This window comes from Mercurialis annua, linkage group LG5 (assembly GCF_937616625.2).
Source record: "Mercurialis annua linkage group LG5, ddMerAnnu1.2, whole genome shotgun sequence".
Classification (NCBI taxonomy): Eukaryota; Viridiplantae; Streptophyta; class Magnoliopsida; order Malpighiales; family Euphorbiaceae; genus Mercurialis; species Mercurialis annua.
The window spans coordinates 5,276,533-5,304,307 of record NC_065574.1 but is presented as its reverse complement, the minus strand read 5'-3'; the positions used below and the strand labels follow the sequence as shown (position 1 = coordinate 5,304,307).

The following is a 27,775-nucleotide window of genomic DNA, read 5'->3' as shown; positions in this document are numbered from 1 at the left end:
CGTCGGCTGCGACTGATCTTTTAATTGTTGCTCTCTATCCATTGACGGCGATGTCAAGGTTTGAACCGCTAAATCTTGATCGGTTTCAAGCACCATCGTGGAATCGTTGGGCAATTTTATTTTGATTGTTTCTTTGGTTTATATTTTTCTATTACCGGGAAGTTGTTGTTCATAAGATTAAAATTGATATCTCTTGTTGCCGAGTTTGTAATAAAGCTGTGTTCTTTGGCTGCTTGTATTAATACTTTTGTTCTTGGGCTGTTTGTATCAATTTGATCGACCAAAAAGGAGAAGATGGAAAAATGGTATGTTTTCAAATTTTTTATTTTTAAAAGAAAATTGTGATGTGGCATATAATTGTGACGTGTACTGTGATGTGGCATTATATTTGTTTAGTTAACGGTGTTTTTGTTAATTAACGGAGAGTGTGGCACACACAACATTTTCCATCCAATTAAGGGCCTCAATATTCGATTATGCCAAGTACAGGGATCTCCGCGTGAGTAACTTTGGATTAGGGACCTGTCGCAGAAAAAGTGTAAAGTAGAGGGGCCTCCGTATGGGTTTTGCCTAAATTAATGTTAAAAATATAAGAACATTTGTAAGAGTGACACTTGTCAATCAAAGGAAAAAACATCTTGTTTTGTATAGTAGATATACCAAATACTATTTTTAATTTCTTTTTGTGATTACCAAATATATGATTAGTTTTTAAAACTATTACCAAATATATATAGTCAATCATTATTAGTGAAAAAAAAATTTGGTAGATTAAAAATTTAGTTTCACGTTTTTTTGCCAAAAATTATTAATATGAAATTGTTTTCATAGTAAAATTATGTTATTAATTATTTATTTCCATATTAGTTTCTTTTTTTAAAATGTCCATATTAAATTAATTGGTACATAAATAAGATTGACAAATCATCAATCATCAATTAATATAATATTAGTAAAAATAGAAAGAAAAAATATGTAAGAACTAATAGAAATGTGCCAAGTGTCAACTTCTTAAACCATGGGAAAAAATATCCTACTTTATATATATATAGTAGATGTTTAAAGAAATCATTACTTTTCACGCACAACTAGAAACCTTACTTTTCTCTCTCTATTTTTCTCTCTCTAAATTCTTCTCTCAGCTCGTAATCAAGCACGCTTCTTTGAAAAATTCTTCTTCGAAATTTCAGATTCCTAAATACAAATCTCTTCAACAGATCGATCACCGGAATTATTCTTCTCTTCTGCAAATCACATATAGAATTCAAGCAAAACAGCTCGATCTTCATAAAAACAGTGATTCTTAAAGGTAATTATCTGATCTTGTTAATAAAATTTACAGTTGTAACTGTTTTTTAAAATTTACAGTTGTAACAGCTCGATCTTCATAAAAACAGTGATTCTTAAACTCTAATTATCTGTTCTTGATAATATGATTATAATATTATTATTATCATATGATTATATTATAAAAATATTTTAGTTTAAATTGATCACATGATAATGTGATAATGTTATAATAACATGATAATAATATGTTATATTTTAACTGATAATCAAATGATAATATGTCTAAATTATTATAATCAGTTAATAAGTTTGCCTGATTATCATGTGATGTGATAATCAAATAACAATGTGTCCGAAATTTGATATGATAATGTGAATGTGTCTGAACTGTGATAACCAGTTGATAACCAGTTGATAACATGTGATAATTATGTCATAACCAGTTGATAACCAGTTGATAACCAGTTGATAACATGTGTCTGCTAATCAAATGATAATGTGTCTGCTAATCACATGATAATTTAACTTATCTGATAATCACATGATAATCACATGATATGATAATGTGAATGTGTCTGCTAATCACATGATAATTACATGATAATCAAATAATAATAACATGATAATCACATGATAATGATAATTTTATGATATACATGTTTAATCAAATGATAATCACATGATAATGATAATAATATGATAATCAAATAATAATGTGTCTGTTTATTATCTTATGATAATCACATGATAATGATAATAATGTGATAATAATGTGATAATGATAATGATATGATAATGTGATAATCACATGATAATGATAATGTGTCCGAAATGTGATATGATAATGTGAATGTGTCTGAATTGTGATAACCAGTTGATAACCAGTTGATAACAGTAATTATGTCATAATCAGGTGATAATTCAAATTATCTGATAATCACATGATACTTTGTCTGATAATCACATGATAATCAAATAATAATGATAATAATATGATAATAATGTGATAATGATAATGATATGACAATGTGATAATAATTGTGATAATCACATGATACTTTGTCTGTGTATTATCTGATAATCACATGATAATTCAAATTATCATATTATTAGCTGAATATCTGCTAATCACAGGATAATATCATTATACAGCATTGTTATCATCTATTTTTCATTAATTTATCATCTATTTATCATTTTTCAGGATGGAAATTATTCAAGTGCTAATGCAACATGATGGACAATGGACAGAAGATGGAAAATATATAAACTTCAAAATAACAGGAATTTTATTGGAAATAGACTGCACATTTGAAAGTTTTATTGAATTGGTATATCAACATTTGCAAATTCAAGAGACTGACACTCAATTAGATATTCAATATCTAGTCAGTGATGATTATCCTCCAATCAAAATAAAAGATGAAGGAAGCCTCAGATTCTATATACAGTTAAAAAGGAGTGAAATGAACTTCACAAAATATCCAATCTGCATTATATTAAATAAGCCTATCAGATTTCTGGAATCATCATCATCAGCAGCTGCAAACGATTCAATTCTAGTTCAAGAAGACGATATGACATATCTGGATGAACAGTTCTTTAAAGAAAAAGAAATGTCTTGTTCAAATTTGGATATGATTGAATATGCAAACCTTCTTTGTGACCTTCAAGAGGATCTTCCGGAAACAGATTTTAATGAAGATTATATTGCAATAAATCAAACTAATCATAAATTAGAAGAAGGAGGCATATTCACTGATAAAGAATCAGTAATATCAGAGATGAGCCTCTATGGAATATCAGATCATTTTCAATACAAGGTACATTTCAATATTCTGTTTGTCCTTTTTATGTTATTATTATTTAAGTAATTATATTCTGAATTGTGATAATCAGTTGATAAGTTTGTGATACTTAAATGACAAGTTTGTGATACAGTTAACATTAGCATAACAGTATCAAAAACTGATTATTACTAATTACAGGTACAAAAATCATGCAAAAGACAGTACCGATTGAGATGTGTAGATGAATCTTGTGAATGGAAATTTTATGCGTCAAGGGTTGGAAACACAAAAATGTTTCAAGTACGAAAGTACAACAATGTTCATACATGTTCTTTGGAGATGAGAATGGGAGACCAGAAATATGTCAGCTCAAAAACAATAGCTAAAATCATCAAATCACAATTGTTGGATATAAAAACAATTTACACACCAAATGATATAATAAGAGACATGAGAAAGGATTACAGCATCAAATTAGATTATTGGAAAGCATGGAAATGTAGACAAATTGCACTAGAGCTTTTAAGAGGGAAACCAGAAGATTCATATGGTGTACTACCAAGATATCTTCACATGATAATGCAAACAAATCCAGGATCATTTGTAAGTTATAAAACAGATGTGGATGATACATTTCTCTATGCTTTCATGTCACTGAAGGCATCTATAAGTGGATGGAATCACTGTATTCCTATTATGATTGTGGATGCTACCTTTTTGAAAGGACCATATGGAGGTACTCTGTTTTCAGCATCAACTCTTGATGCAGCAGGTATGTTTTCAGCATTAAAGTTTTTATTAGCATACTGTTATCATTATGGCATTATCATGTGATAATCTGATAATCAAAACAAACTTTGATTTTACAGGAAAAATATTCCCTCTTGCATTTTCAATAACAGATTCAGAAAATGATGAATCATGGAATTGGTTTTTTACACACATCAAAAATGTTTTTGGTGTAAGGGAAGAAATGTGTATAATTTCAGACAGACATCAGAGCATTAAAAATGCAATAGAGAGTGTTTTTGCTGGAGAAGTTCAACATGATATTTGCATATATCATTTACTAAAAAACATGAAAAGCAAATTCAGAAGGAATCGGAAGACAATTAAAGATCTGTTCAAAGCAGCAGCAAGAGCTTATACAAAGGAAGAATTTAATACTCATATGGCAGAGCTTAACAATATAAATCCAGCAGTTATATCTTATCTCAAGGAAGCAGGATTCAAAAGGTGGGCAGTTTCACATTCTGTGAAAAAAAGATACAACATAATGACTTCAAATACGGCTGAGTCATTTAATGCAGCAGTAAATAGGGCAAGAGAATTACCAGTTACCATGCTTATGGAATACTTGAGAAGCTTGGTACAAAGATGGAGCTACAAAAACAGAAATCTTGCTAGAGGAACTTTCACAAAATTGACTACCAAATATGATTCTCTGCTAAGGGAAAATTATATTAATTCCCTCAAAATCGAGGTAAGCATTCATTTAAACATAATAGTATTCTGTTTATTATTAGCATTGTCATCTGTTTATATCAGGTTCACTTTAGTATTATCATCTGTTTATCAAAGTTCAGTTTAATATTATCATCTGTTTATCAGGTTCAGCCATCTGATGATGACATATTTACTGTTACTGAAAATGGTAAACCCTCCACTGTTAACATCAAGGAAAAATCTTGCACATGCAACAGATATCAAGAAGAAATGATTCCATGTAAACATGCTGCTGCTGTATTCAATTACAAACATCAAGACCCAACTGAATATTGCTCAAAGTATTTCACAAATGAAGAAATGCTTGCTACATATGCAGAAACTGTATACCCGATTCCTAAAGAAGAAACATGGGAAGTCACTGCAGAGGTTGAAGATGTCATTATCTTACCTCCTATAGGAAGAATTAAACCTGGAAGACCAAAAAAAAGAAGAATAAAAGGTCCAGATGAACAAAAAAATCAAAATAAGTGCAGCCGATGTGAAAAATATGGACATAATCGTAAGACTTGTAGAAATATTCCAAAAAAAGGCTAGAACTGTTCATTGAAAATTTAATTGTACTATTTTTCATTCAATAAAAAATTTTAATCATTCTTATATAATGTATTAATGATATAGAATAATTATCATAATATAGGTATGATAATATTATCATATGAATATCACAATCATTCTTATATAATGTATTAATGATATAGAATAATTATCATAATATAGGTATGATAGGTATGATAATATTATCATATGAATATCACAACATAATCATATAATTATCAACAGCATTAGACAACTTATCATTATTATAAAATTATCATTAGTTATCATGTGAGTATCATAAAATTTATCATTAAAGTGTAATCACATTATCATATTATTATCATTATCATCTGATTATCACCTGATTGATTATGACATAATTATCACCTGATTATCAAAAAACTGAAATTGTTATCATTAATCACATTATCATAAATTTATCACATTACCATTTTATCATAAAGTTATCACCTGATTATGACATAATTATCACCTGTTATAATTAGTCACATTATCATAAACTTATCATTTATCATTTTATCATCTGAATATCACCTGATTATGACATAATTATCACCTGTTTATTATTAGTCACATTATCATAAAGTTATCATTTGTTATTTTATCATCTGAGTATCACCTGATTATGACATAATTATTAATTATTACCTGAGTAGCAAAAAACTAAAATTGTAATCATTAACATTGTAAAAAACTTACACAACCATTTTTGTTCCAGAATCACATTTACACAATCACAAAACTTTAGTATAAGTTTTAAAAACTAAAAACAACAGTTCATTCAGAAATATAACCACATTTAGTCTTGATCTTCCACCTTCCATAGATGTACAAATTAGTTGCATATCTTTCACGAAGTCTAAAGACATCAATATTTCTCGGAATTGCCTTCCCTTCTATCAAGTATTCAGCAAAAGCCACAATGTACAAACCACAATCTCTGCATTGTTTAAAAAAATTGTCACTGTCTCAACATTTTAATTATTTATCTAAAATCTGTAATTGAAAAAAATAAAAAGAAATATGAAAGAAAAAGAAAGAAACTTACGCTTTTTCTTGAACAGGAAGTCTGTCAACATAAGCTACAGCAAATGGATCAATTTTACTCTTGTCCATATAATAAACAGAGTGGAAGTTGATATCACTCCGATCATAAAATCCAACAATGTCCAATATCATAAGAATATTATCATACAATTATCATAAATATTATCAATATCATTATGATAACATTATCATAAAATTATCATAGAATAATGTTAATATTATCATAATGTTATCATACAATTATAACAAACCACATACCTTTCCAGAATTGACTTTGAAAATATTACTTAATTGATTTACTTCAAAATTATCAACAGAAGCACAAATGCGCTTTCGAACGTCACTCTCCAAATCAGAATAATCAACATCATTGTCAAAAATCTGAGCTTTCAATTCCTTGACAAAGTTAACGCAAGCAGACCTTGCCACTTCCATGATTCTAACTTCAGCTATACAAGCATCATTTCTTTCTTGCGCAGCAACGTGACCTTGATAATAGAGTCCATTAACAATAAGACTACCAGACTCATCGTCAGTTGCTACAATATTTGAAAGGACTGTGACCTATAAGAATTAATTAATAATTAGATCACGAAAAATACACAAATTAATCGAGCAAAAATTAAATAAGCATCATTATACCTTTTCAGTTTCATCATCAAAAACTTTAAAATCAAAGTTCTGCATTTTTTTTATATCCTTCGGTATCCAACGCATTAACCGAGGATAGGCAGCAGCATCGTTCAAAGTACACAGGTACTGAGGCACAGAAACTAATGTTTCATAAAACCAGAATTGGATGGCATACGGAAATCCATAAAGTCGATAGAAGGTAGATTGACTTGATGACTTCAGTTTACTTGAGAGCTTGTTCTTAGTAGACTGAACAAATAATTCAAACGAATATTTCCCCCATGGAAAATCATCATAATCAGAACTATCCAGCAAGTGAATGAAACGATCTTCAATCAAAGTAGTCCCAAGATTACCCAAAATAAAACATTGCACCATGTAAAGCTTCGCAAACTTTACAGCCTCATCATCATTCTCCCAAACAGCATCAAGAAATTTTGCTTCAATAACCTGACGTGTAATCTTGCTCTCATCACTAAAAAATTTATTAAAAAAATCACCATCCTCAAAATAACCAGAAAATCTTGACTCGTCACTTCCACAAACAAGACCGCTAACGAGACCAAACTCATACAAACTGAAACGCAGAATCTGAGATCCGTAATTAAACCAAAGTTCAGAAAGATTGGCATGATGCACCTCCCTTAAAAGTATAGAATGTATGAGTCTAAGACTAAGTACATCCTTGTCCAGCCATAAAAAGGAACCAAACCTACTGTTCTTTAAAATAGATAACTGATCATCATTAAGCTTCAACTTTATATTTTTGATCACTGAATTGGAACTTGCATTTCCAACTTTCCCAACAAAACGTTCCTTTGGATCAATTAACAAATCAAACTTCTGCAGTAAACAAAGACAAAAAAAAAAAAATGGTATCATTTAAAACTCAGGCAGAAACTTCTCAGATATCACAATTTTATTATATTATCATCAAGTAATCATCATATAATATTGTATGATCAATGCAGTATCTTCACAGAGTTATCATGTTATCATCATGTTATAATTTCAATGATAGCAATCATTATAATCATATTATCTTACAATGACATTATATTATCATCATGTTATAATTTCAAATACAACAATACAACTATCTTAAAAATGTTATCATATAAACAAAATTATAATCATATTATCATCAGATAATCATCAAACAACAATACATTAACAAGAAGTTATCTTAACTTCAGCAGCTCTTCATATTATAATATGATAATATGATAATATGATAATCTATCACATATTTATCAAACACATTATCATGTCATAATCATAGAGCTTATCTGACACATTATCATGTGATTATCATGTTACACATCTTCATATTATCAGTACATTATCATGTGATTGTCATAATATTATCATTTCATTATCATAACAAAAAAAACAAAAATACCTGCATAGAATCACTTTTATTCAAGTTATCACTACCAAGCCTTTTCCTCTTGATATCTCTTTGGTGCAAAACAACATCTCCTTTTCTTTTACAAGCAACATCCTTCTTCACAGACTTATATTTCACAATTGCTTTCTTCTCTTTTACACAGACAACAGCATTAGATTTAATAATTTCTTTACTTCTCGAACTCCTACGAAGAGGAGAAACACCAGCCTTTTCCATTGTTTTCTCAGGACTCTTAGAAGTCTTCTTTTTACTCAAAAAATCAGATAATGTTTCTTCAAAATCACTATCACTCATATTGTGCAATTAACTGAGAATCAAAAACAAACACAAAAACACTTGATAAGTTAATAAAGATAAAAAATATAAATATATAAATGCATGAATAGAAAACAAAGTAAAATCATAATAAAATCAATGCTAAATAACATAATCAGATGATAAACACATCTAATTAATAAAAAAACAATGCTGATTATACAATCAGATGATAAACACATCTCAATACTAAATGTAACAGTAAATTACTCAACAAAACGATATCGTCAACAGAGAAAAGAAAACAGAACACGTAAAAAATTCTCACCGGAGCACAATGAAGATGATGAAAGTAACGACAACGAGCAATGCGACACAGAGAATCGTAAGCGGAGAAGAACGAGAAGTTAGGGCAAAAAGAAGAGGCAAAACGAAGAATCAAAAAGTTTCAAAGATTCGACAGAATTGAGATAAACGAAAAACTGAGCGAAAAACAAATAAATGAGCAATAACTGCTCCTAGAGTATAAAAATAAAGATTTAAAAAAAACGGGAGTAAAAAAATAAATAAGCTAGGTAAATATATTAAGAAAAGACACGTGTGAGTAAAAACAAGAATAAATTTAAAACAGGAAGTATTTTACGTATCTTTTCATAAGGGAGGTAATCTTTACAAATATTTTTAAAATTAGGGTGTTTTCTCAAATTTTCTCTATCAAATGCGTGTTGTACCGTCCGGTTTGATTTTGATCACAGTACAGCATATGACTATTCTACCCTTATAGTCAGTAGCCTACTGAGTCCATCAGATCAAAGCTCAGTAAGACGTGGCACAATCACAAGCCATCCAGAAAAACCAAACGGAAAAACAAGTTTCCAGTACTGAGCACTCTTTAAATTCCAATCGTGGCAGTCCTGTAAATAAAAACAAAACACGAGTCCTGTTTGGTCTTCCCCTGAAATACTCTGCACAGAGTACACAGTCTACAGCTCCACTCTCACACATTTCAGAGCTCTCTCTGAAAAAAAAAAAACACATTCAGGTCTGTATTCCATAGCTTACAATGAAGAAGAAAAAATTAATGTTAATCGATGAACACGACGAAGATCAAGGTTAATTTTTTTACACCCGCACATTAAATATAAGAGCAAAAATTAAACCTCATTTTTTCTCTTTTTTTTGGAACAGCTGGCGTTTCAATGAAGAAGAAAGAAAAACTAAATATTAACCTAGACGACGATGAATTCGACGAAGACGGTACATTACATTACGCGCATGTGCTTAATTAGTTTTCTTATCAGTTTTTTATTTATTTGTTTTTGTTTTCGTCTTGCCAAGTTGAGTTTGCTTGTTAATTTGTGAATTCTAGGGTTTCTATTTTAGTTTCAATTCTATTTGTCAGTAGTCTTTCAAAAGTTGATGATTAGGAGCTGCTTTGCATGTATGAATAGATGATGAATTGAATCAGTTTGAGAATGACGGTTTTATCGTTGATAATGAGGAAGAGGAGAGTGACCGAGATGATAGTAAAAAAAAGAAGAAAAGGTGAATTAATTTCTCATTTTGAACTTGTATTTTGATACGTTGTTTGATTTTATTCCCACTATGAACTATTGTGTTTTATTTTTCGTTAGGAAATTAAAAGATCATGTTCTTGATGACGATGATCTTGAGTTGCTCGCGGAAAACAAACTCTCTGGGTTACTTAAGGCTAACAGGAGTGTGAGTGCTTATTCATTTCTTTAGTCGTCTCCCAAGTAACATCCAGTGTTTTTTATGGTTGTTTGAATTGTTTTTATGATATTTATGAAGAAGTGCAAAGATTGTGAAATTAAATATCCCCTTGTGACTTTATGGTTGATGGAAATTTGGCTCAGGAAAATGAAAAATTCAAGCGACTCAAGAAAGCTGAAAAAAGCACCAAAAGTTCTGGCTACTCTGGATTCTTTGATGATGATGGTATTTTACTTTTAACTTTAGTCTAAATAGTCATCAAATGCTTATTTTATTTTTGAGAACTATCGAAAATTAGTGAACCTATTATTGGAAAGGTTGTTGTTTTACTTCTTTTGTGGGGAAATTTTGTCCTATTGCGTTCTTTACATCTAAGCTCTCATGCTTGCTTTCCTGTTGGTTTTTATTGCCAACTTTCAGTTATATTTTAGTTTTATGATGTGATTGACTAATTGCAACTATATTTTACCTTTCTAGTTTTATTAAGTGATTTTGGTGCTAAACAAGAGGAAGACATTTCTTGGGATGAAGAGGATGATATGGCCGATTTTATCGTTGATGACGAAGTTGATAATAATATGGCAGCCTCGTCCAGGTACATCAGGCCTATTACCGGAAACTTGATTAATATGTCTTCAGTTATTTTTTGTGTATGCTCTTGATTTACTGTAGCAGTTGCTTTTTCTGCTTATTGTTTATAGTGTGGTCATTGATGTGGATTGTCTTCTTAGGCAACAAACACAGGGTGAAAAGAGGTCAACCCTAGTAACAGCTTCATCAGCTGCCAACTCTAGAGAGATTTTACATCATGATCTAGTTAATATTGTAAAACCTGATGACTTTAATAAGTTTGACTTGGATAACCATTCAAGTTTGAGGGAAGATTATATAAAGGAAAGTGATGTGCCAGAGAGAATGCAGGTCTGTTGTTTTTCTTTATCAGTAATGTAAATTTAAGGTCTTCTTTGGAACTCTTGTCCAAGTATTGCATTAACTTTTCTATGCTGTCCGTTTAGATGTTTGAGGAAATTGCTGGCCCTGCTCCAGTTGACGAAACTAACAGAGAAGAGGAGATTTCCTGGATGCTTGAGCAACTTGCTGGAAATACATGTTTGCTATACTCGACTAATGGTGCTGATGTGCTGAAGAAAATTAACAAGGAAGATGTTATGAGATTTTTGGAATTACGTCATCGGGATAAGTATGATGTAAGTAATATAGACGATGCTCTAGTTTTTCATCTTTCACATGTTTCACTGTATTAAGGTTTCTTTTGCCCATTTTACTCTAGATTCCATTCATTGCTATGTATCGGAAGGAGAATTGCCTTAGTTTATTGCAAGATCTTGAGGAAAAGTATGAAGATGATTTTGGGAGAAAATTGAGATTGAAGTGGCACAAGGTATGTTCTCTTTTGAAAATACAGGAAAAGAAAGGCATGCTTATGTTTGCGCATTTTCACACTTGGTCATTTAGATTTTATGTTTTTCTTTTCTTGCTTAGGGTGACTAATTGATCTCTTGAGTCTTGACCTCTATGAAAAGTGAGGAGAGATTATGGAAGAACAAGAGAGTTGACATTAACATTGAACCAGCCGACTGATTACTTAGAAAAAATTAAATTGATTGAGGACTAGGGTCTGAGAACAATATGGGGACGAATGATACACTGCATATAGTGACTTTGTTGCTTGATTTGCAGATCATGTGGCTGTTCAATGCGCTGGATGAAAAATGGCTGCTCATTCAGAAGAGGAAGAGCGCCCTTCAGATGTATTACAAAAAACGTTATGAAGAGGAATGCCGCAACTTTGATAATGTGGAAAAACTTTCTTCATTTGAGAAGCATTTTGATGCAATAATGAAGTCTCTTAAGCTAGCTGAAACAGAGAGAGAGATTGATGATTTAGATGTCAAGTTTAACCTACATTTCCCTCCACCTGAAGATATAATAACAACAAAATTTAGACAGCCAAAGAGAAGATCCGAATACAGTACCTGCAGTAAGGCTGGCCTATGGAAGCTTTCAGGGATGTTTGGTTGTAGTTCTGAGCAATTTGGACTGCATCTTTCTCTTGAAAAAGTGGTAAATATTGGTTTAGTCTCAATCTTTTTTTTTCTTTTGCTGGTATTGGAACTACTTTAATATCACTTCGTATTGTGTAAGCTTGTCATTACTGTTAGCCAAAAATAACTTCACACTTCATTTTTGTAGGGTATGGACTTTAGGGAAGATCCTCCAGAATCTCCAGAGTTGATAGCTTTAGATTTTATATGTCCTATGTTTAAAACTCCAGAAGAAGTACTTAAAGGCGCTCGGCTCATGGTATGCTGTTATTTGCTTATGATTCTTGCTTAACACGGAGCTGTTTAGTTTCTTTGTCTGATTAGTATGAGGGTACCCCTTTGCTTTCCTTTAGGCCGCGCTGGAGATCAGCTGTGAACCTTCTGTCAGGAAGCATGTTCGTGAAGTTTTTATGGATAAAGGTTTAGTCTCTACATGCCCAACCCTTGAAGGAGACAAAGTGATGGACAATTTTCATATGTTTCATGGGGTTAAGTGGCTATGTGACAAGCCACTGGATAAATTTCAGGAAGCGCAATGGCTTCTTATTCAGAAAGCTGAAGAAGAGAAGCTTCTTCATGTTACCATAAAAGTACCAGAAAGCATTGTTGATAAGTTGATCACTGACTCCCAAGAAATTTATCTTGTGGGCAGCAGTGATGGGTCTACTCAACTATGGGATGAACAGCGTAAGATGATAATACATGACATGTTTTCAAAATTTCTTCTGCCATCACTTGAGAAGGAAGCTCGGGCTTTGCTAACTGATAGAGCAAAGAAGTGGCTTCTTTCGGAATATGGACAGCAGTTATGGAACAGAGCATCAGTTGCACCATATCAAAAAGAGGAGAATGTTTCCAGTCAGGATGAAAGTACTGCACCAAGGGTCATGGCTTGCTGCTGGGGTCCTGGAAAGCCACCAATTACATTTGCAATGCTCGGTTCATCTGGACAGTTGCTAAATGTGTTGGAAGCTAGATCACTTGGTCTGCGTTCACAGAATGTTATTGACCAGCAAAGGAAGAAACATGACCAGCAATGTGTCCTCAAGTTCATCATCACTTACAAGCCGAATGTTATTGTCCTTGGTGCTGCAAATATGCCTTCCATTTGGTTGAAGGATGTTATTGAGGAGGTAGAAAGTTTTCTTGCACAAATGTTTGTTTCTTTTAATGCTATTGATTTGCTAGGGTGCAAATTTGATCTTTGATTGTTGTGTTTTGCATCACATTATATATGTTTCTTTTCTTTAATGCATAAAGGCTAAAGCTTATTATTGAATTAGGGATGATAAGATATTCCGACCTCCTTGTGGCAGAAACTGATGCTACAAACTCACTTCGGGCAACAAAGGTGTCCAGTAGATCTTATATATATATATATTTATTTATATATACATATAGATTGAATTAATTGATGCTGTACTCAATATTTTGTAGTGTTGTGAGGGCTATCATGAAAATTGTGATGATCAAACAGAAATCGATTCATGAGTATCAAATATGGCTGCATAAAATATGGTTTTTCGTATATAATAATATTGCATTAATTTCTTGGATAGCGTTACTTATGTTTTCAGTGCAAGTCATATTAGTAATATAAAGTATTTGTTGTGTCTGCACTTTATACTATTAGATAACATGCCCTTAGGAAATTATAACTCTATCAAGAGTGACCGTAGGTTGAACCATTTTATTTCATGTTCTTGCTGGTAAAATCTCTATAAGCAGTATTTTATTGATCTGCCAAAAATTTCTGTGTATTGCCCCGTGTGGAAGGATAATTTTGTTCAACTTTGTTGGCAATCAGGTATTACTTCAGATAGAAGAAACTCCTGCTGTCAGCCTGGTGTATGGGGATGAATCTTTTGCTCAACTTTATGAAAATTCAAAGGTGTCATCATCCCAATTACCTGGGCAATCAGGTATTTATGTTCGAATTTTGATGTTATATCCAGATCAATATTATTAGTTTATTACCTAGTGTCATGTGTTCTATGATGTATAGGCATTGTGAGACGGGCTGTAGCTTTGGGGCGCTATCTCCAAAATCCATTGGCTATGATTGCAACACTTAGTGGGCCCAGGAAAGAAATTGTTTCTTGGAAGCTACACCCTCTAGATTATTTGTTGACACCTGATGAAAAGCATGTGGTGATTGATATGGTATTGGTGGATGTTACCAATCAAGTAGGCCTGGATGTAATTTTTGCTACAAGCCAGGACTGGCTCTTTTCTCCTCTTCAGTTTGTGTCTGGGCTTGGTCCCCACAAGGCAGCCTTTCTTCAAAGCAAATTAGTTGGTGGTCAACCGATTAATAACCGACATGATTTGGTGGGCTGTGGATTGAGAACACAGAAGATTTTCTACAATGCAGTTGGTTTTTTACGAGTCCAAAGCACTCCGCTGCTTTCTGGTCCCAGTGAATTCAGCTTTTTGGACAATACAAGAATTCACCCCGAGTCATACAGTCTTGCAGAAAGATTGGCAACGGCTGTCCTTGATGACGCTAATCAAACACAACCCCTTTTCTATCTTAAGGACAATCCACAGCTGCTGAATGACTTCAATATTGATGATTTTGCTGAGAAATATGAAATAGAGCATGGGGAAAATAAGAAGCAGACTCTTCATGATATAAAACAAGAGTTGCTACATGGATTTCTTGATCCTCGAAACCCCTATGAAAATCTAACTCAAGATGCGATATTCTTCTTAATATCTGGCCAAAATGAGGATGCATTGGCTGTAGGACGAATCATCCAGGTTAGAGTTTCCCGAGTTATGCAGCAACGAGCTTTCTGCGCTCTTGACTCGGGATTGACAGGGGTGATAATGAAGGAGGATTATATGGATGGAAGTGATGATTTTTTGTTGACAGAAAAGCTACATGAAGGAACTATTCTTTCTTGCAAGATAAAAGATCTAGATAAGAGTAGATTCCAAGTGCTTCTAACTTGTAAAGAGAGTGAGCTCAAGAGTTGCAAACGCCAAAATTTACAGGAGAGTGATCCTTATTATTCTGAAAGCAAGAAGAATTTGTTAGGTCAGCAGAATGAAGCTCAAAAGAATGAGCTTTCAAGGAAACATTTCAAGCAGAGGATCATAGTTCATCCATGCTTCCAAAATTTAACTGGAGACATGGCAATGCAGGTATGTTAGTTTTTAAGTGCTCTATTTACTTCTATAAAGGGTTTCCCATTGTACTAGTAGTGCCCATTGCTGATGAGGGATGTATTATTCACCTTTGTTGAGTAGCTCCTTGACGACAAAGATGTCGGCGAGTTCTTGTTTCATCCAAGTTCAAGAGGCCCCTTTTATTTGACCTTAACTCTGAAAATCTGTGATGGATTATATGTTCACAAAGACATCATTGAAAGCGAGAAGGACCCCAAAGACATTACAAGCTTGCTCCAGATTGGGAAAACATTGAAAATTGCAGATTGCACTTTTAAGGATTTAGAAGAGGTAAGTGGTTTCTTTTCAGCTTTATTGAAAGACTACAATGTACTCCGTCTCATGCTTATGTTTGACCATGATATGCTTGTGATTACTTAAATGACATGTATTTGATGATTCAAATATGTTTACATTCAGTTAGTGATACAAGCATGTTGTTGCTGATTTTCCTTGCAAAAATTAATTGGAAGCTAAAAGTTTGAAATTAATGGTTGCCATGATTAAATGTGTGCAACTCGTCATTATTCATTATGTCCCATATATACGTAAGCTTCTAAAGGAAATATCCATCTCTCAACCTGCCAAAATGTGCTTCTGGTTGCTGAATATATCTTTGCTCTGGGCTAGCTTTTCTTGCGAATAGGCTTGTTTGGCTAATCTCTTGGTTCCTAGATACATTTCACTGATTAATGGTTCTCATCGTTCTCACAACTAGGTTATGGATTTATATGTGAAGCCATTGGTAGGCAACCTCAAAGCAATGACTAGCTTCCGAAAATTTAAGAGGGGCTCAAAAGCAGAGGTTGATGAACTTTTGAGAGCAGAGAAGTCAGAGTTTCCAATGAGGATAGGTTACTGTTTTGGCCTTTCTTATGAGCACCCCGGCACTTTCCTGTTATCTTACATTAGAACAAACCTACATCACGAGTACGTAGGCCTGCATCCTAAGGGATTCAAGTTCAGGAAGCAAATATTTGCCAAAGTTGAACAACTTGTTGCATATTTCCAAAACCATATTGATGATATACACCGTGGCTTAGCACCAACAGGCAATACCGCAGGAAACGACAGTGGTGGTGATTGGCAAAGCCATTCAAGAGATGGAACTGGATTCGGAGGTAAAAATTTAACCATTTATTAATGTGGATCATTCTGTATGTGCATTGCATCATCCCTCTAAATTCTACGATGCACACCAAAGTCCTTTACCTTTTGTTCGAGGAATTAGGCCATATCAACTATTCTATATCGAGTGATAAGCAGTATGCTATATAAATTTTTGCTGTTCTGCTGTTTTCATTTGCTTAGATGAAGTGGACAAGTTGTCTCTGACTATTTACTGAACAAATTTCAATTTATACTTTTTATGAACAATTCTATGTTTACTAAATTAGTATCACTTGCTTTTGTTTTCATTGTCCTTTTTTCGGGGTTGCCAGTTTTTCTTAATGGAACAGTGTTAATCAGGTTTGCCAATCATATTGAACTTAAATGCCCAAGGATAGTAGAATTCAAGTTCTAGTTGAATGTCATTGTTATCATCGTCTTTATTTACATCTGATATGTATGGCTCAAATATCATTTGATCATAATGATGGCCACCTTTTCATATTTTCCACCGTTTCACATGATGTAATCTAGGATGTTAGCCTTCATATCATTCGCATCATCTTATGTACTTATGAATATCATCAAACTGGGCCTGTTTGGTATCTCTTTTCTTCCCTGTTTGTGGTTTTTATTTTCCGAATTCAAAACAGTTACATTTTGGAAAACAAGACGAGAAAACTAGAAAATCATATATTTATTTTGGGTTTGTTTAGTTGAGGAAGAAGAAAATCATTCAATTTGATTTTCTGATGGATATTATGAAGTGCAACTAATATTCTTGTAGCATATATGGAGTACCTAGTAAAGCATCTCCAGCCAGTAATTCTCTCTCAAACTTGTGTGTAAATTTTGTTCATATGTCAAGTTATTGACTAATACGCTGTCATAAATTGATGTGATTTTTTTTTTTATAATTTTTTCTTCGTTATATAGACAAGTGTTGTCTTCAGGTGATGATCTGAGTTAACTGTTCTTAAAGTCTTTGAACTTACTTTTAACTCTCCAGGGATCAATTGAAATGCTTGGCCTTTTATAGCTAAATACTGCTGTAGTAAATTAGTTATGTGAGCATTCATCATAGCGTTTCAAGTCAACTTTCAAGGATATTGAAACATGTTTATTTTGAATGCTTCTAAAACAAATACTTGGTAGTTTTTACTTTCAAGCTGGGTCCCCCCTATAAGTTTGATGCTTTTTCTGGAACAGCGGTAATATCATATTTGCTTACCTGAAACAAGATCTTTTCTCCCTAGAATACATTGTGGTTCCCTTTAGTTAACCTTCTAAAAGTATTTATTTTACGATGGTTATGACTTATGATTTACCCATCTACGTTCTATCTTGAGTGAATATTAATGTTCATGAATAATGCTTTTATTTTTATGTGGTACACGTGATAGTGATGAAATGCCCTGTATGTTTGGGGGTACATAGATCACTGATATCATGTGAATAATTATCTAGTTGAAATTTGCTTTTCTTTTGGCCTTTTTTTGACCTTTTTCTTTATGGTTAACAGGAAGAACAGAATACAATAGAGATGGAGATGGAGGCCGTGGGCGAGGCCGTGGGCGTGGCCGTGGTGGTGACCGTGGGCGTGGCCGTGGACGCGGACGTGGTCGTGGGCGTGACAATGGAGGATATAATGACACTGAGAAAAGTGAAGATCTTGATCATGGTAGTGCTTCAAAATGGGGCTGGAGTTCTAATGATGGGGATGGAGGCAAAGCATGGGGAAATGCTGATACTGGTTCAAATGGTGAAAATTGGGGTGGTTCTAATGGGTGCCCTAAAAATGAAATTGATGGTGGTAATTGGGGTGGCTCTAGCAGTGGCGCAGTCAAAGATACAACTTGGGGAAATGCTTCTGGTGGTATTAGTGGGGACACTTCTAAAGGTGGATGGGGCAGCAATGACACTGGTACTGCTAAGAATGAAAGTGATGGTGGTAATTGGGGTGGCTCTAGTAGTGCTGCAGTCAAAGATACAACTTGGGGAAATGCTTCTGGTGGTATTGGTGGTGACACTTCTAAAGGTGGATGGGGCAGCAATGACACTGGTACTGCTAAGAATGGAAGTGATGGTGGTAATTGGGGTGGCTCTAGTAGTGGTGCAGTCAAAGATACAACTTGGGGAAATGCTTCTGGTGGTATTAGTGGTGACACTTCTAAAGGTGGATGGGGCAGCAATGACACTGGTACTGCTAGTGGTCCATCTTGGGGCAATCCTTCTGGTGCTACAGCTGGTGATTGGGACAACAACAATGGGAATCGGAGCACAAGTGGTGGAAGTTGGGGTATGAAAGAGAGAGAAGGGGGAGGTGGCAGCTGGGACAACCAAAGAGAAGGTGGTCGTGGGCGTGGCCGAGGCCGTGGTCGTGGTAGGGGAAGTAGCTTTGGACGTGGAGATGATAACACCAAGAAGGAAACTTTCACTGGTGGATGGAGTAGCAGCAGCAATGATAATGCCACTGGGGGCGGTTGGAGCGGTGGTGGTGGAAGTTGGGGTGTGAAAGAGGGAGAAGGTGGAGATGGCAGTTGGGACAACCAAAGAGAAGGTGGCCGTGGGCGTGGCCGAGGCCAGGGTCGTGGTAGGGGAAGTAGCTTTGGACGAGGAGAAGACTCCTTCAACAGCGGAGATGATAACACCAAGAAGGGAACTTTCACTGGTGGATGGAATAGCAGCGGCAATGATAATGCCACTGGGGGCAGTTGGAGTAATGCTGGTGCTAGTAATGCTGGTACTTGGAACGACAAAAATGAAGGTAAAAATACTAGTGGTGGATGGGCTAGCAGTGGGAATGATAATACGGGAGGAGGAAACTGGAGTAACCGCAATGGTGATGATACCAATGATTGGAGTGGCAGCAACAGGGGTACAAGAGGGAGAGGAAGAGGAAGGAGAGGTGATTGGAATGACAGGGGAAGTGGCGATCAAGAAGGAAGCTATGACAGTGGGCGTGGACGGGGACGCGGGGGAAGGAGCTGGCGAGGGCGTGGGCGTGGATTTAATGACGAAAGGGGTGACAACAATTCTAGTGGAACTGATTTTGGCGGCAATGGTGGAGGTGGAGGCTGGAGTGCTCGCTCTGCTGGCAGCTGGGGCGGAAACAATGCAGGTGAAAACTCTGGTTGGGGAAATAAAAATTCAGCTGGAAGTGGTGATGGTACGAACACAACTTCTGCTGGGAATACTGGAGGTGGAGGCTGGAGTGCTGGCTCTGGTGGCAGCTGGGGTGGAAACGATGCAGGTAAAAACTCTGGCTGGGGAAAGAAAAATTCAGGTGGGAATGGTGATAGTACGAACACAACTTCTGGCGGCAACGGTTGGGGTGGAGGCTGGAGTGCTCGCTCTGGTGGTAGCTGGGGCGGAAACAGTGCAGCTGAAAGTGGAGGTGAAAAGTCTGGCTGGGGAAAGAAGAATTCAGGCGGGGACGGTGATGGAATGAACACGACTTCCGGTGGCGATGATGGAGGTGGAGGCTGGAGTGCTGGCTCTAGTGGCAACTGGGGTGGAAACAAAGCAGGCGAAAGTGATTGGGGTAGCAATAGCAAAAACGGCGGGAATGCTGGTGTTGGCAACTGGAACAAAAATGGGAATGATGGGAAGGGTATCCTTGGTAGTGGTCCTTCAAGTGGGAATGATTTGCCGGTAGGGAACAGTAACTCTGGCAGTAAAAGTGGATGGGGAGCTGAGGGCAGCAATGGTGGAAATGGAGGTGGTTCGAAAAATGAACCAGAGACGGAAAATACTGGTTGGGGTGGTGGTGCATCAGGGAAGAGCTCCTCCTTTGGTGGCAGTGGTGGATGGTCCTGAATCACTTTTGCTAAATATATGGAATTTTGGTTGAAGATATTGAATTGTGGATGGCTGACAAGCAGAAAGTGTAGTATTATATGCATCTTTTTGTATCTATCTGATCTTTAGTAGGAAAATTGTAAACACTTTGATATTGTTTATATATATATATCATATGCTATTAGTCTAATACTTCTTGAATCTCTGTTCCACAACCAGGCTTTGATCTGTAGATGAATTACATAATTGATGATGTTCTTTTATTTTCATCATATTCAGGGAGATCATTATTCAGGATTTTCAAAATTGCTGCCTTGTCATCAGCTTTAAATTTAAAAGCAGTATTCGATAAAACTTGTATCGTAATGATTTTTCTGTTTTTATAATTTAAAGACTCTATTTATATTTTATTTCTGATTAGAAACTTTAAAAATTAGAAATTAAGACTTCAAACGAATTTTGTAAAGTGGAAGAGCTTACCGGCAAGCTGCATTAGTTAATTTTAATGGTTTCGCATATGGATGGCTGCAGTGCTGGCGGCGGTCGGTGATCGGTATTGAATTCTTGTTTTATTACCTGATTGATAGTTAATTTCCTTTAATTCTGATATGGGTTTTCAAATTTAAAGCAGTGTTATGCAATAGAGCTGAAAATGTCAGCAATTTCATGGAGGCTGATTCTATCTTTGGTCCGGTATCAGAGGTTTGTAAACTGTGCATATATCAGGCTCTGTTATCTAATATTTTTTTGTTTGTATAATTGTATCTGGGTGAATTGTCCAACTGCATTGTCCATTTTGTAAGTTAAGTGTAAAGCTCCTTGGCATTCTGAAATTAGCTAGAAGTTTCAGAAATTGAAGAAGAAAGGTGATGATATTGGTGGAGGTGTCCTAAATGCAAGTTTAATGTTGAAAACTATGTTGGTTGCTTTTACTTGAAATGCAGGTATATTTTTGGCTCTTTTAATTTGTTTGATTGGGTTTTTAGTAGTTATAAATAAGAGATTCAAGCAAAAATAGCCACATTAAATGTGCGTGTTAATTATAGATGATTGGTTGTTGTAAATAAGCAATTGGCAAGCTTTGTAACGAACGCAAATGCTTTAAGCGACAATTAACAATTTCGTTAGGTGCGGAAACCTGACAAATTTAGTAAAATTAAATATGAAAACAACACAGAAAGATAATAAAATAGCCAAAAGAAAACCAACCTCAGTTCGCAAAGTTGTGTGACGTACAGTACAATACTAACCAATTTTATAGTTGAATGACAAGGTAATGGGAATTGTAAAGGAGTGCATTCTTTTCAGAAAAAGAAAGGTCGTCCTTGATTCACGGTGGTCAAAGGTATACTTTGATTCTCGAAACAAATATTTTTCAGTATACTCTAACTTTGTAGATATATAGTGGTCTGCTATAATTGTTAAATTTTTTTTTCCGACGGAGTAGGTTTTGTGAAAGCTAATAGTGCGAGAAATTAAATGCACAACTACCATGGGAATGATTCACGATTTGTGTGAAGCTATCGAAGCCTTTTTTTTTTCATCTACCAATCGAGTTTTCCGAGGAGTAAAGCATCCAGGAAAAATGAATAGTATTCTGTCAATTGAGTTTCCCGAGGAGTAAAACATCCAAGAAAAAAAATGATAATATATGTTATGTTAGGTCCTATGGTGTGAGCATTGAACATATATGTCTCGGATGAGACATGAGAGTTGAAAAGAAAAGAAAACAATTGCACACACTAAGACCCTTCACTTGAAAAGACAAATGCAAATAATGTGCAAAGAGATGTATATGCACCCTTAGCACTTGGGCTGCACGCAAAAACCAGAAAATTTAATCTTTATATAGGCCATGTCTCATGAGGATTGCACATTCGGTCTTATATGCAATCAACTAAAATTCGAACCTTTTCATCCATAAGGCTTACCATACACTGTACAACGTACATGAATTTACACTTCAGTTTTATAATATAGGGCTAATAATCACCCACGGACCCTGACTTTAGGGGTACCTTACGCTAAACCCCCTGATAAAAAAAAACTGCCAACCCCCTAAATTTTACCCAATAATTAGCTAAACCCCTTTTCGCATAAATTGACCAAAATACCCTTCAAATCTGTAAATAAATACAAACAAACCAGACAGCTTCAATCTAACCACACTTAAAACCGATCCAATCAAATCAAACCAAACAAATTAATCAAACCTAAATTTATTTAAAAATTAAATAAATAATTATTTTTAATTTAAATAAAAAATAAAAAATAAAAATTTTCAATCCGCGGTGGGTCTGCTCACCGGAAAGCAGACCCACCGCGGTGGGTCTGCTACCTGCAGCAGACCCACCACGGTGGGTCTGCTCTGTGAAGCAGACCCACCGGCGTGGGTCTGCTGCAATGAGCAGACCCACCGGCGTGGGTCTGCTGCAATGAGCAGACCCACCGCGGGTCTGCTCTTTGCAGCAGACCCGCGGTGGATCTGCTGCAAAGAGCAGACCCACCGCGGGTCCGCTATTTGCAGCAGACCCGCGGTGGGTCTGCTCTTTGAAGCAGACCCACCACGGTGGGTTTAAAATTAATTTAAAAAAAAATATTTTTTTATTTAAATTAAAAATAATTATTTATTTATTTTTTAAAATTAAATGAGTTTTTATTTGAATAATTTTTTTTGCGGCAATGGACGGTGGTGGCCGGAAAAAACCGGCGGCGGCGGGTGGAAGTTTTCGGTTGAATGGTTTGATTTAGTTGAGTTGATTGGTGGTTTAAGTATGATTTGGATGGTTTATGTCTGATTTGATTAGATAATGACTTTAGATTTGGTTAGATTAGGTTGGTTTGGTTTTTGTTATTAACCTTAGGGGTATTTTAGGTATTTTTGAAAAAATAAAGGGCTTGGGGCGGTTTTTTGGGGCGGTTTTAGGGTAAAAGGGGTTTATCTGATCATTAGGTAAAGTTTAGGGGGTTTACGGCAGTTTTTTTTTATCAGGGGGTTTAGCGTAAGGTACCCCTAAAGTCAGGGTCCGTGGGTGATTATTAGCCATAATATAGATATAGTTATATTAAATATGAATTTGACTATTATATAGTTTGTGTTTATCTTTAATTTTTCTGCTGTTTGGTATGTTACGATGTGGACAAAACATTCTTGATTCTTGTTTATTTTGTATGCTAAGATTGATTTTGCAATTATGCTATCAGAATTGAAGTTAATCTCATTATCTTAATGAATATCTGGTTTGGTTTGTCATCTATGACATATAGGAAGACTATCTAAAATCACAGTAATTAACAATAGTAGAGCTTTTACTTTAATCGTTTATGTTGCATCAGAACTGATTCAGTGAAACATGAAATGCTAAAACGGAAATGGTGAGATGATTGTTTTACAAGCATGACTATAGATCCTGTAAATCAAATTGCGAGATTTTGTTTATATATCACATATCACTCTTGCTTTTTTATGTGTCTGTGCGCGCGTGTTATTATATATGTGGATTTGCTTTATGACTTCCCTAATTGCGGTTCATTATATTTTGGATTAGGTTTCAGACCAAGAGTTTCCGTTTTTTGTTTTTCCTTTCATCATTGATGTTCTTAATTATTAGAAGGTTATTCTTTATTTTAAAAAAATTATATAATTTTGTATATACAATTTCTTTGCACAATTATATATTTAATGTGTGAAGTCTTTATAGTAACGTGTCTATAAATAACATAACATATCAATACCAATTCATTCAACTAATATATTAAATAAGATTAAAAAACTATTAATATTGATATTAATATTAAACTAAGGTTACTTTAAATAAATTAAATAAAAAAATTAATTATTAAGAAAAATTATAAATTTATTTAATTGCACTGGCGCAACGCACAAGTATCGGCGTAGTGTAGTATAAAAGAACCAATACTGAAGATTTATAGGACCCCATATGATAATCTGCATAACATCAAAATCTCGTGAGTGTTGATTAGAAAGGCTACACTTTTTCAATTTCGGATAATCTATTGGAAAAAAGCAAAGTGTTTATGTACATCAATTGAAATTGAAACTCACTTACAATCCTTCTTCTCTCATGCTATAGTCAACAACAACCCTGTGAGAAAAAGTAAATACCAGTTTTGTTGTTTTGTTTGACAATAGTAAATATATTTTTGAAAGTAAACTGATAATAAATTAATAGGTTATTTTAATTTTAAGTAAACTGAAAATAAACAAATTAAAATTAACATAAAAAAATACTAATAGTAAACTAAACAAAGTAGTTTATAAAAGCTTTATAATTTCGATTGCAATTTTTTTTTGTTTTTTTAGTAAACTGAAAGAAAACCGATAATAAATTAATTTTAATTTTTTTAATAAAATTAAACATAAACAATGAAAAAGTAAACTAATAGTAAATTGATAGTAAACTAATCAATAATAGTTCAAAAAAATAAACTAATAGTAAATTTGTTTTTTCAAGTAAATCGATAGAAAACTAACAGTAAACTAAGACTAGTTTTTAAGTAAACTAATAGTAAATTTATTTTTTAATAAATTAAAAATATACAAATTAACTAATATTTGTACATGTTATATAATACTGAAAGTAAATTGATAGTAAACTAAGCAACAATTTACTTTAGTTTTATAATCCAAAAAATCAAACAATAGTAAACTTGTAAATTTATAATAAACCGACATTAAATTTTTTTGTTAGTGAACGTTATTAAACCAATAATAAATTTAAATAATTTTTTTTAAAGAAAATCATATTTTTACAATCAGAAAGTCCAACCAATTTTGCAAATTTTAAAAATCAAACCGTACTAATCAACTCAAGTTGGTCAGATAGTATTTTTTCATAATATTTGTCCACGGTATTTTCCAGAAAAGCCCAAACAGAAATTATGAGTAGTTAGGCCCAGTCCATAATAGGCCTACAGTGTGCACTTTAGAGTTTTGTGGTGTGAATACATATGGTGTGTGCATCAGTGGGGTTTTAGGGTTTTTGGTGTATTCTCTCAGCTTCTACTGTTTCTCCTTCCAATCGAAAACAATTCGCCATGACTGCACAGACCCAAGAAGAGCTTGCTGCTCAGCTTGAAGCCCAAAAGATCCTCCAACAGGAGGTATCACATCAAACTTTCTATTTCTATTTTATCATGCAATGGATTCTTTATTTATTATTAGCCTCTTTTAGTAACACTTTTATGTTGGATCTGTTGTTTTTATTTGTGTTACTTCTCAGATGCTTAATTACTGTTCCGTTATGAAAATCACTTTGAAATATTCAATCTTTAGGGGGGGGGGGGAAATCAACTCGAAATGGAAGAAAATAAATGTATTAAAGACCAAGTAAATTGATATTAGATAAAATAAGTGATTCAATGATGTGGGTTTAGGTTTTGTTTTTTCAATTTTGGTATATTTATTTGCTTGTGGATATTCAGTCCTTTTAGATACTGATGAAGTTAATGGGTATTATGTTCCATGGATGATAAACAAATGTTGGTCTATGTGTTTTGTTTGCTAGAAATACATGTGAAGAGCTGCAAGTTATAGAATGCAGGTCGAGTTTATAAGTTACAGTTGAGAACTTGAGATTGTTTATCTGATTAGATTGTGATGATATATATAACTGAATTACTGCTTTATTGTTTTATTTTGTGTTTGCATCTATTTGGCTACCTATTATTAATCCTTGCATTATTATCTTATGTAGGCTGATAAACCTGTGGTTGAGGATGAAGATGATGACGAGGATGACGATGATGAAGACGATGATGATGACAGAGACGATGACGATGAAGGTAAAAAACAGCTCTCTTGACTCTTGATTCAGTTTTAAATCATCCAAGATCTTGAAAAGCTAGGAATAAAGATTGAACTCTCCTTATGTGTTCTGCTGTTCATATTTAATGCCAACTATTTTCTTTTATTCCCTCTTATTCTATTTATAGGACAACATGATGGGGATGTAAGCGGTAGATCAAAGCAAAGCCGGAGTGAAAAGAAAAGTCGGAAAGCTATGTTAAAGCTTGGAATGAAACCAATTCCCGGTGTTAGTCGGGTTACTGTTAAAAAGAGCAAGAATGTATGTGTACTTTGATTAGTTTATTTGTATTACGTTCTCTTTACCTTTCTAAATTATCGCTTAACTCTGTATTCTTTTCCTCTGTCTATCAGATTTTATTTGTCATCTCAAAGCCCGATGTTTTCAAGAGCCCAACATCAGACACCTATGTGATCTTTGGCGAAGCTAAGATTGAGGACTTGAGCTCGCAACTACAAACACAGGCTGCAGAGCAGTTTAAGGCTCCAGATCTAAGCCATGTGATTTCAAAGCCTGAAACTTCAGCTATGCCTCAGGATGATGAAGATGTTGATGAGACTGGAGTGGAGCCAAAGGATATTGAATTGGTGATGACACAGGCTGGAGTTTCTAGGTCAAATGCCGTAAAGGCTTTGAAGACGGCCGATGGAGACATAGTTTCCGCCATCATGGAACTTACCAATTGATAATCTTTTACTTATATTTCTTATGTGATCTAGTGAATTTCTATTATGGCTCTACACACTTTGCTTTTTAGTTGGGTTTGTTTTTTCAACTTTTCAAATTTTGGTATTTTCATCATGTTTTGTTTTCTGCTGTTGTATTACTACTTAACAGAGATCAAATGCATCTTTTGGTGATGAATGAGTTTCCTTTTCTTTTCTTTTGCTTGTTTTTATCTTTTCAAAATTTGGACAATATTGATTGATGGTATCTTTTTTTGGTGATGCTGATTAATAAAGCTGATCTCTCGGTATATGGCAGGATTGAACCTGAGATATCTCCCAACACTTGATTTGAACTAATTTTAAAGTAATCTAGAAGTGAATGAAAAGGGTGAAGCTCTCTTCTTTTCATTATTTGCAGTAAAAAAATGAGTCTTATTGTCTTCACAAAGGTTAAGCCACGGACAAATAAAACCAGCTTTGTAGCAACCAGACAGCCATTTTAACTTTTAACTAAGAGATGACTCAACTCAAGTGGACATTAAGCTTCCAAGTTTTGTTCATTTACCTTTGCAGAACATCTCAATCTCCAACTTGACATGAGATTAAAAGTGTCAAGTTGGATTCAAATAAATAAACTGAGAGTTTGTTGAAGTTTGATCATTTTACTCCATGTTTGCAAAGCGGGCGTGGATTTATTACGTATGAGGAGTTACCAACTAACACTTTTGATCTTTTGCTCAAGTTGGAGGGGTGAAGAAGACCTTTATTGTTCACCTTTCAATCATAACATACAAACTTTCCATAAGAATTAGGAAGCTAAACTGTCAATCCTATGACAGGAGACACTTATTTACCTCTTAGCATTCCTCGAAAGATAAAAGTGGCATATAAATGAAAAGAC

The 27,775-nt window shown here is 34.2% G+C and overlaps 4 protein-coding genes across 6 annotated transcripts; 3 read left to right on the top strand and 1 right to left on the bottom strand.

The window, feature by feature from the left end:
* Nucleotides 1-1,075: 1,075 nt before the first annotated feature.
* LOC126681350 (uncharacterized) lies at nucleotides 1,076-5,191 on the top strand. The gene is made up of 5 exons (XM_050376895.2): nucleotides 1,076-1,309; nucleotides 2,495-3,113; nucleotides 3,279-3,852; nucleotides 3,950-4,563; nucleotides 4,692-5,191. The coding sequence occupies exons 2-5, from the start codon at nucleotides 2,496-2,498 to the stop codon at nucleotides 5,121-5,123; spliced, it is 2,238 nt and encodes a 745-aa protein (XP_050232852.2). The 5' UTR covers nucleotides 1,076-1,309; nucleotide 2,495; the 3' UTR covers nucleotides 5,124-5,191.
* Nucleotides 5,192-6,434: 1,243 nt separating this feature from the next.
* Nucleotides 6,435-8,597, bottom strand: LOC126681349 (uncharacterized). Its single transcript, XM_050376894.1, has 3 exons — nucleotides 8,230-8,597; nucleotides 6,837-7,670; nucleotides 6,435-6,758 (listed from the first exon to the last, which is right to left on the bottom strand). Exons 1-3 carry the CDS (start codon nucleotides 8,530-8,532, stop codon nucleotides 6,435-6,437), a joined length of 1,461 nt encoding a protein of 486 aa, XP_050232851.1. The 5' UTR covers nucleotides 8,533-8,597.
* Nucleotides 8,598-9,482: 885 nt separating this feature from the next.
* LOC126681299 (transcription elongation factor SPT6 homolog) lies at nucleotides 9,483-20,568 on the top strand. Of its 3 annotated transcripts, none has more exons than XM_056105785.1 (17): nucleotides 9,483-9,605; nucleotides 9,682-9,736; nucleotides 9,949-10,038; nucleotides 10,128-10,215; nucleotides 10,371-10,452; nucleotides 10,705-10,822; nucleotides 10,929-11,148; nucleotides 11,244-11,435; nucleotides 11,519-11,629; nucleotides 11,929-12,312; nucleotides 12,442-12,552; nucleotides 12,647-13,426; nucleotides 14,101-14,215; nucleotides 14,299-15,443; nucleotides 15,549-15,758; nucleotides 16,186-16,588; nucleotides 18,100-20,568. In XM_056105785.1, exons 1-17 carry the CDS (start codon nucleotides 9,557-9,559, stop codon nucleotides 20,394-20,396), a joined length of 6,450 nt encoding a protein of 2,149 aa, XP_055961760.1. In that variant the 5' UTR covers nucleotides 9,483-9,556; the 3' UTR covers nucleotides 20,397-20,568. The 3 variants fall into 3 exon arrangements, with proteins under 3 accessions (XP_055961760.1, XP_055961759.1, XP_050232775.1); XM_056105784.1 differs by having other exon boundaries at nucleotides 9,682-9,750; nucleotides 9,945-10,038; XM_050376818.2 differs by having other exon boundaries at nucleotides 9,484-9,605; nucleotides 9,682-9,750; nucleotides 9,945-10,038; nucleotides 10,959-11,148.
* A 4,775-nt stretch (nucleotides 20,569-25,343) lies between these two features.
* Nucleotides 25,344-27,070, top strand: LOC126681300 (nascent polypeptide-associated complex subunit alpha-like protein 1). The gene is made up of 4 exons (XM_050376822.1): nucleotides 25,344-25,502; nucleotides 26,096-26,183; nucleotides 26,334-26,467; nucleotides 26,560-27,070. The coding sequence occupies exons 1-4, from the start codon at nucleotides 25,437-25,439 to the stop codon at nucleotides 26,890-26,892; spliced, it is 621 nt and encodes a 206-aa protein (XP_050232779.1). The 5' UTR covers nucleotides 25,344-25,436; the 3' UTR covers nucleotides 26,893-27,070.
* Nucleotides 27,071-27,775: the final 705 nt, after the last annotated feature.

Coding starts and splice junctions, on each gene's coding strand:
- LOC126681350 (XM_050376895.2), top strand. CDS start 2,496: ATGGAAATTATTCAAGTGCTAATGCAACATGATGGACAATGGACAGAA. Junction 3,853..3,949: donor ATCAACTCTTGATGCAGCAG/GTATGTTTTCAG, acceptor TTGATTTTACAG/GAAAAATATTCCCTCTTGCA. Junction 4,564..4,691: donor TTAATTCCCTCAAAATCGAG/GTAAGCATTCAT, acceptor TCTGTTTATCAG/GTTCAGCCATCTGATGATGA.
- LOC126681349 (XM_050376894.1), bottom strand. CDS start 8,532: ATGAGTGATAGTGATTTTGAAGAAACATTATCTGATTTTTTGAGTAAA. Junction 7,671..8,229: donor ATAAAAGTGATTCTATGCAG/GTATTTTTGTTT, acceptor TGTTTACTGCAG/AAGTTTGATTTGTTAATTGA. Junction 6,759..6,836: donor TTGATGATGAAACTGAAAAG/GTATAATGATGC, acceptor TAATTCTTATAG/GTCACAGTCCTTTCAAATAT.
- LOC126681299 (XM_056105784.1), top strand. CDS start 9,557: ATGAAGAAGAAAAAATTAATGTTAATCGATGAACACGACGAAGATCAA. Junction 15,444..15,548: donor CTGGAGACATGGCAATGCAG/GTATGTTAGTTT, acceptor TTTGTTGAGTAG/CTCCTTGACGACAAAGATGT. Junction 16,589..18,099: donor AGATGGAACTGGATTCGGAG/GTAAAAATTTAA, acceptor TATGGTTAACAG/GAAGAACAGAATACAATAGA.
- LOC126681300 (XM_050376822.1), top strand. CDS start 25,437: ATGACTGCACAGACCCAAGAAGAGCTTGCTGCTCAGCTTGAAGCCCAA. Junction 25,503..26,095: donor AAAAGATCCTCCAACAGGAG/GTATCACATCAA, acceptor TATCTTATGTAG/GCTGATAAACCTGTGGTTGA. Junction 26,468..26,559: donor CTGTTAAAAAGAGCAAGAAT/GTATGTGTACTT, acceptor TCTGTCTATCAG/ATTTTATTTGTCATCTCAAA.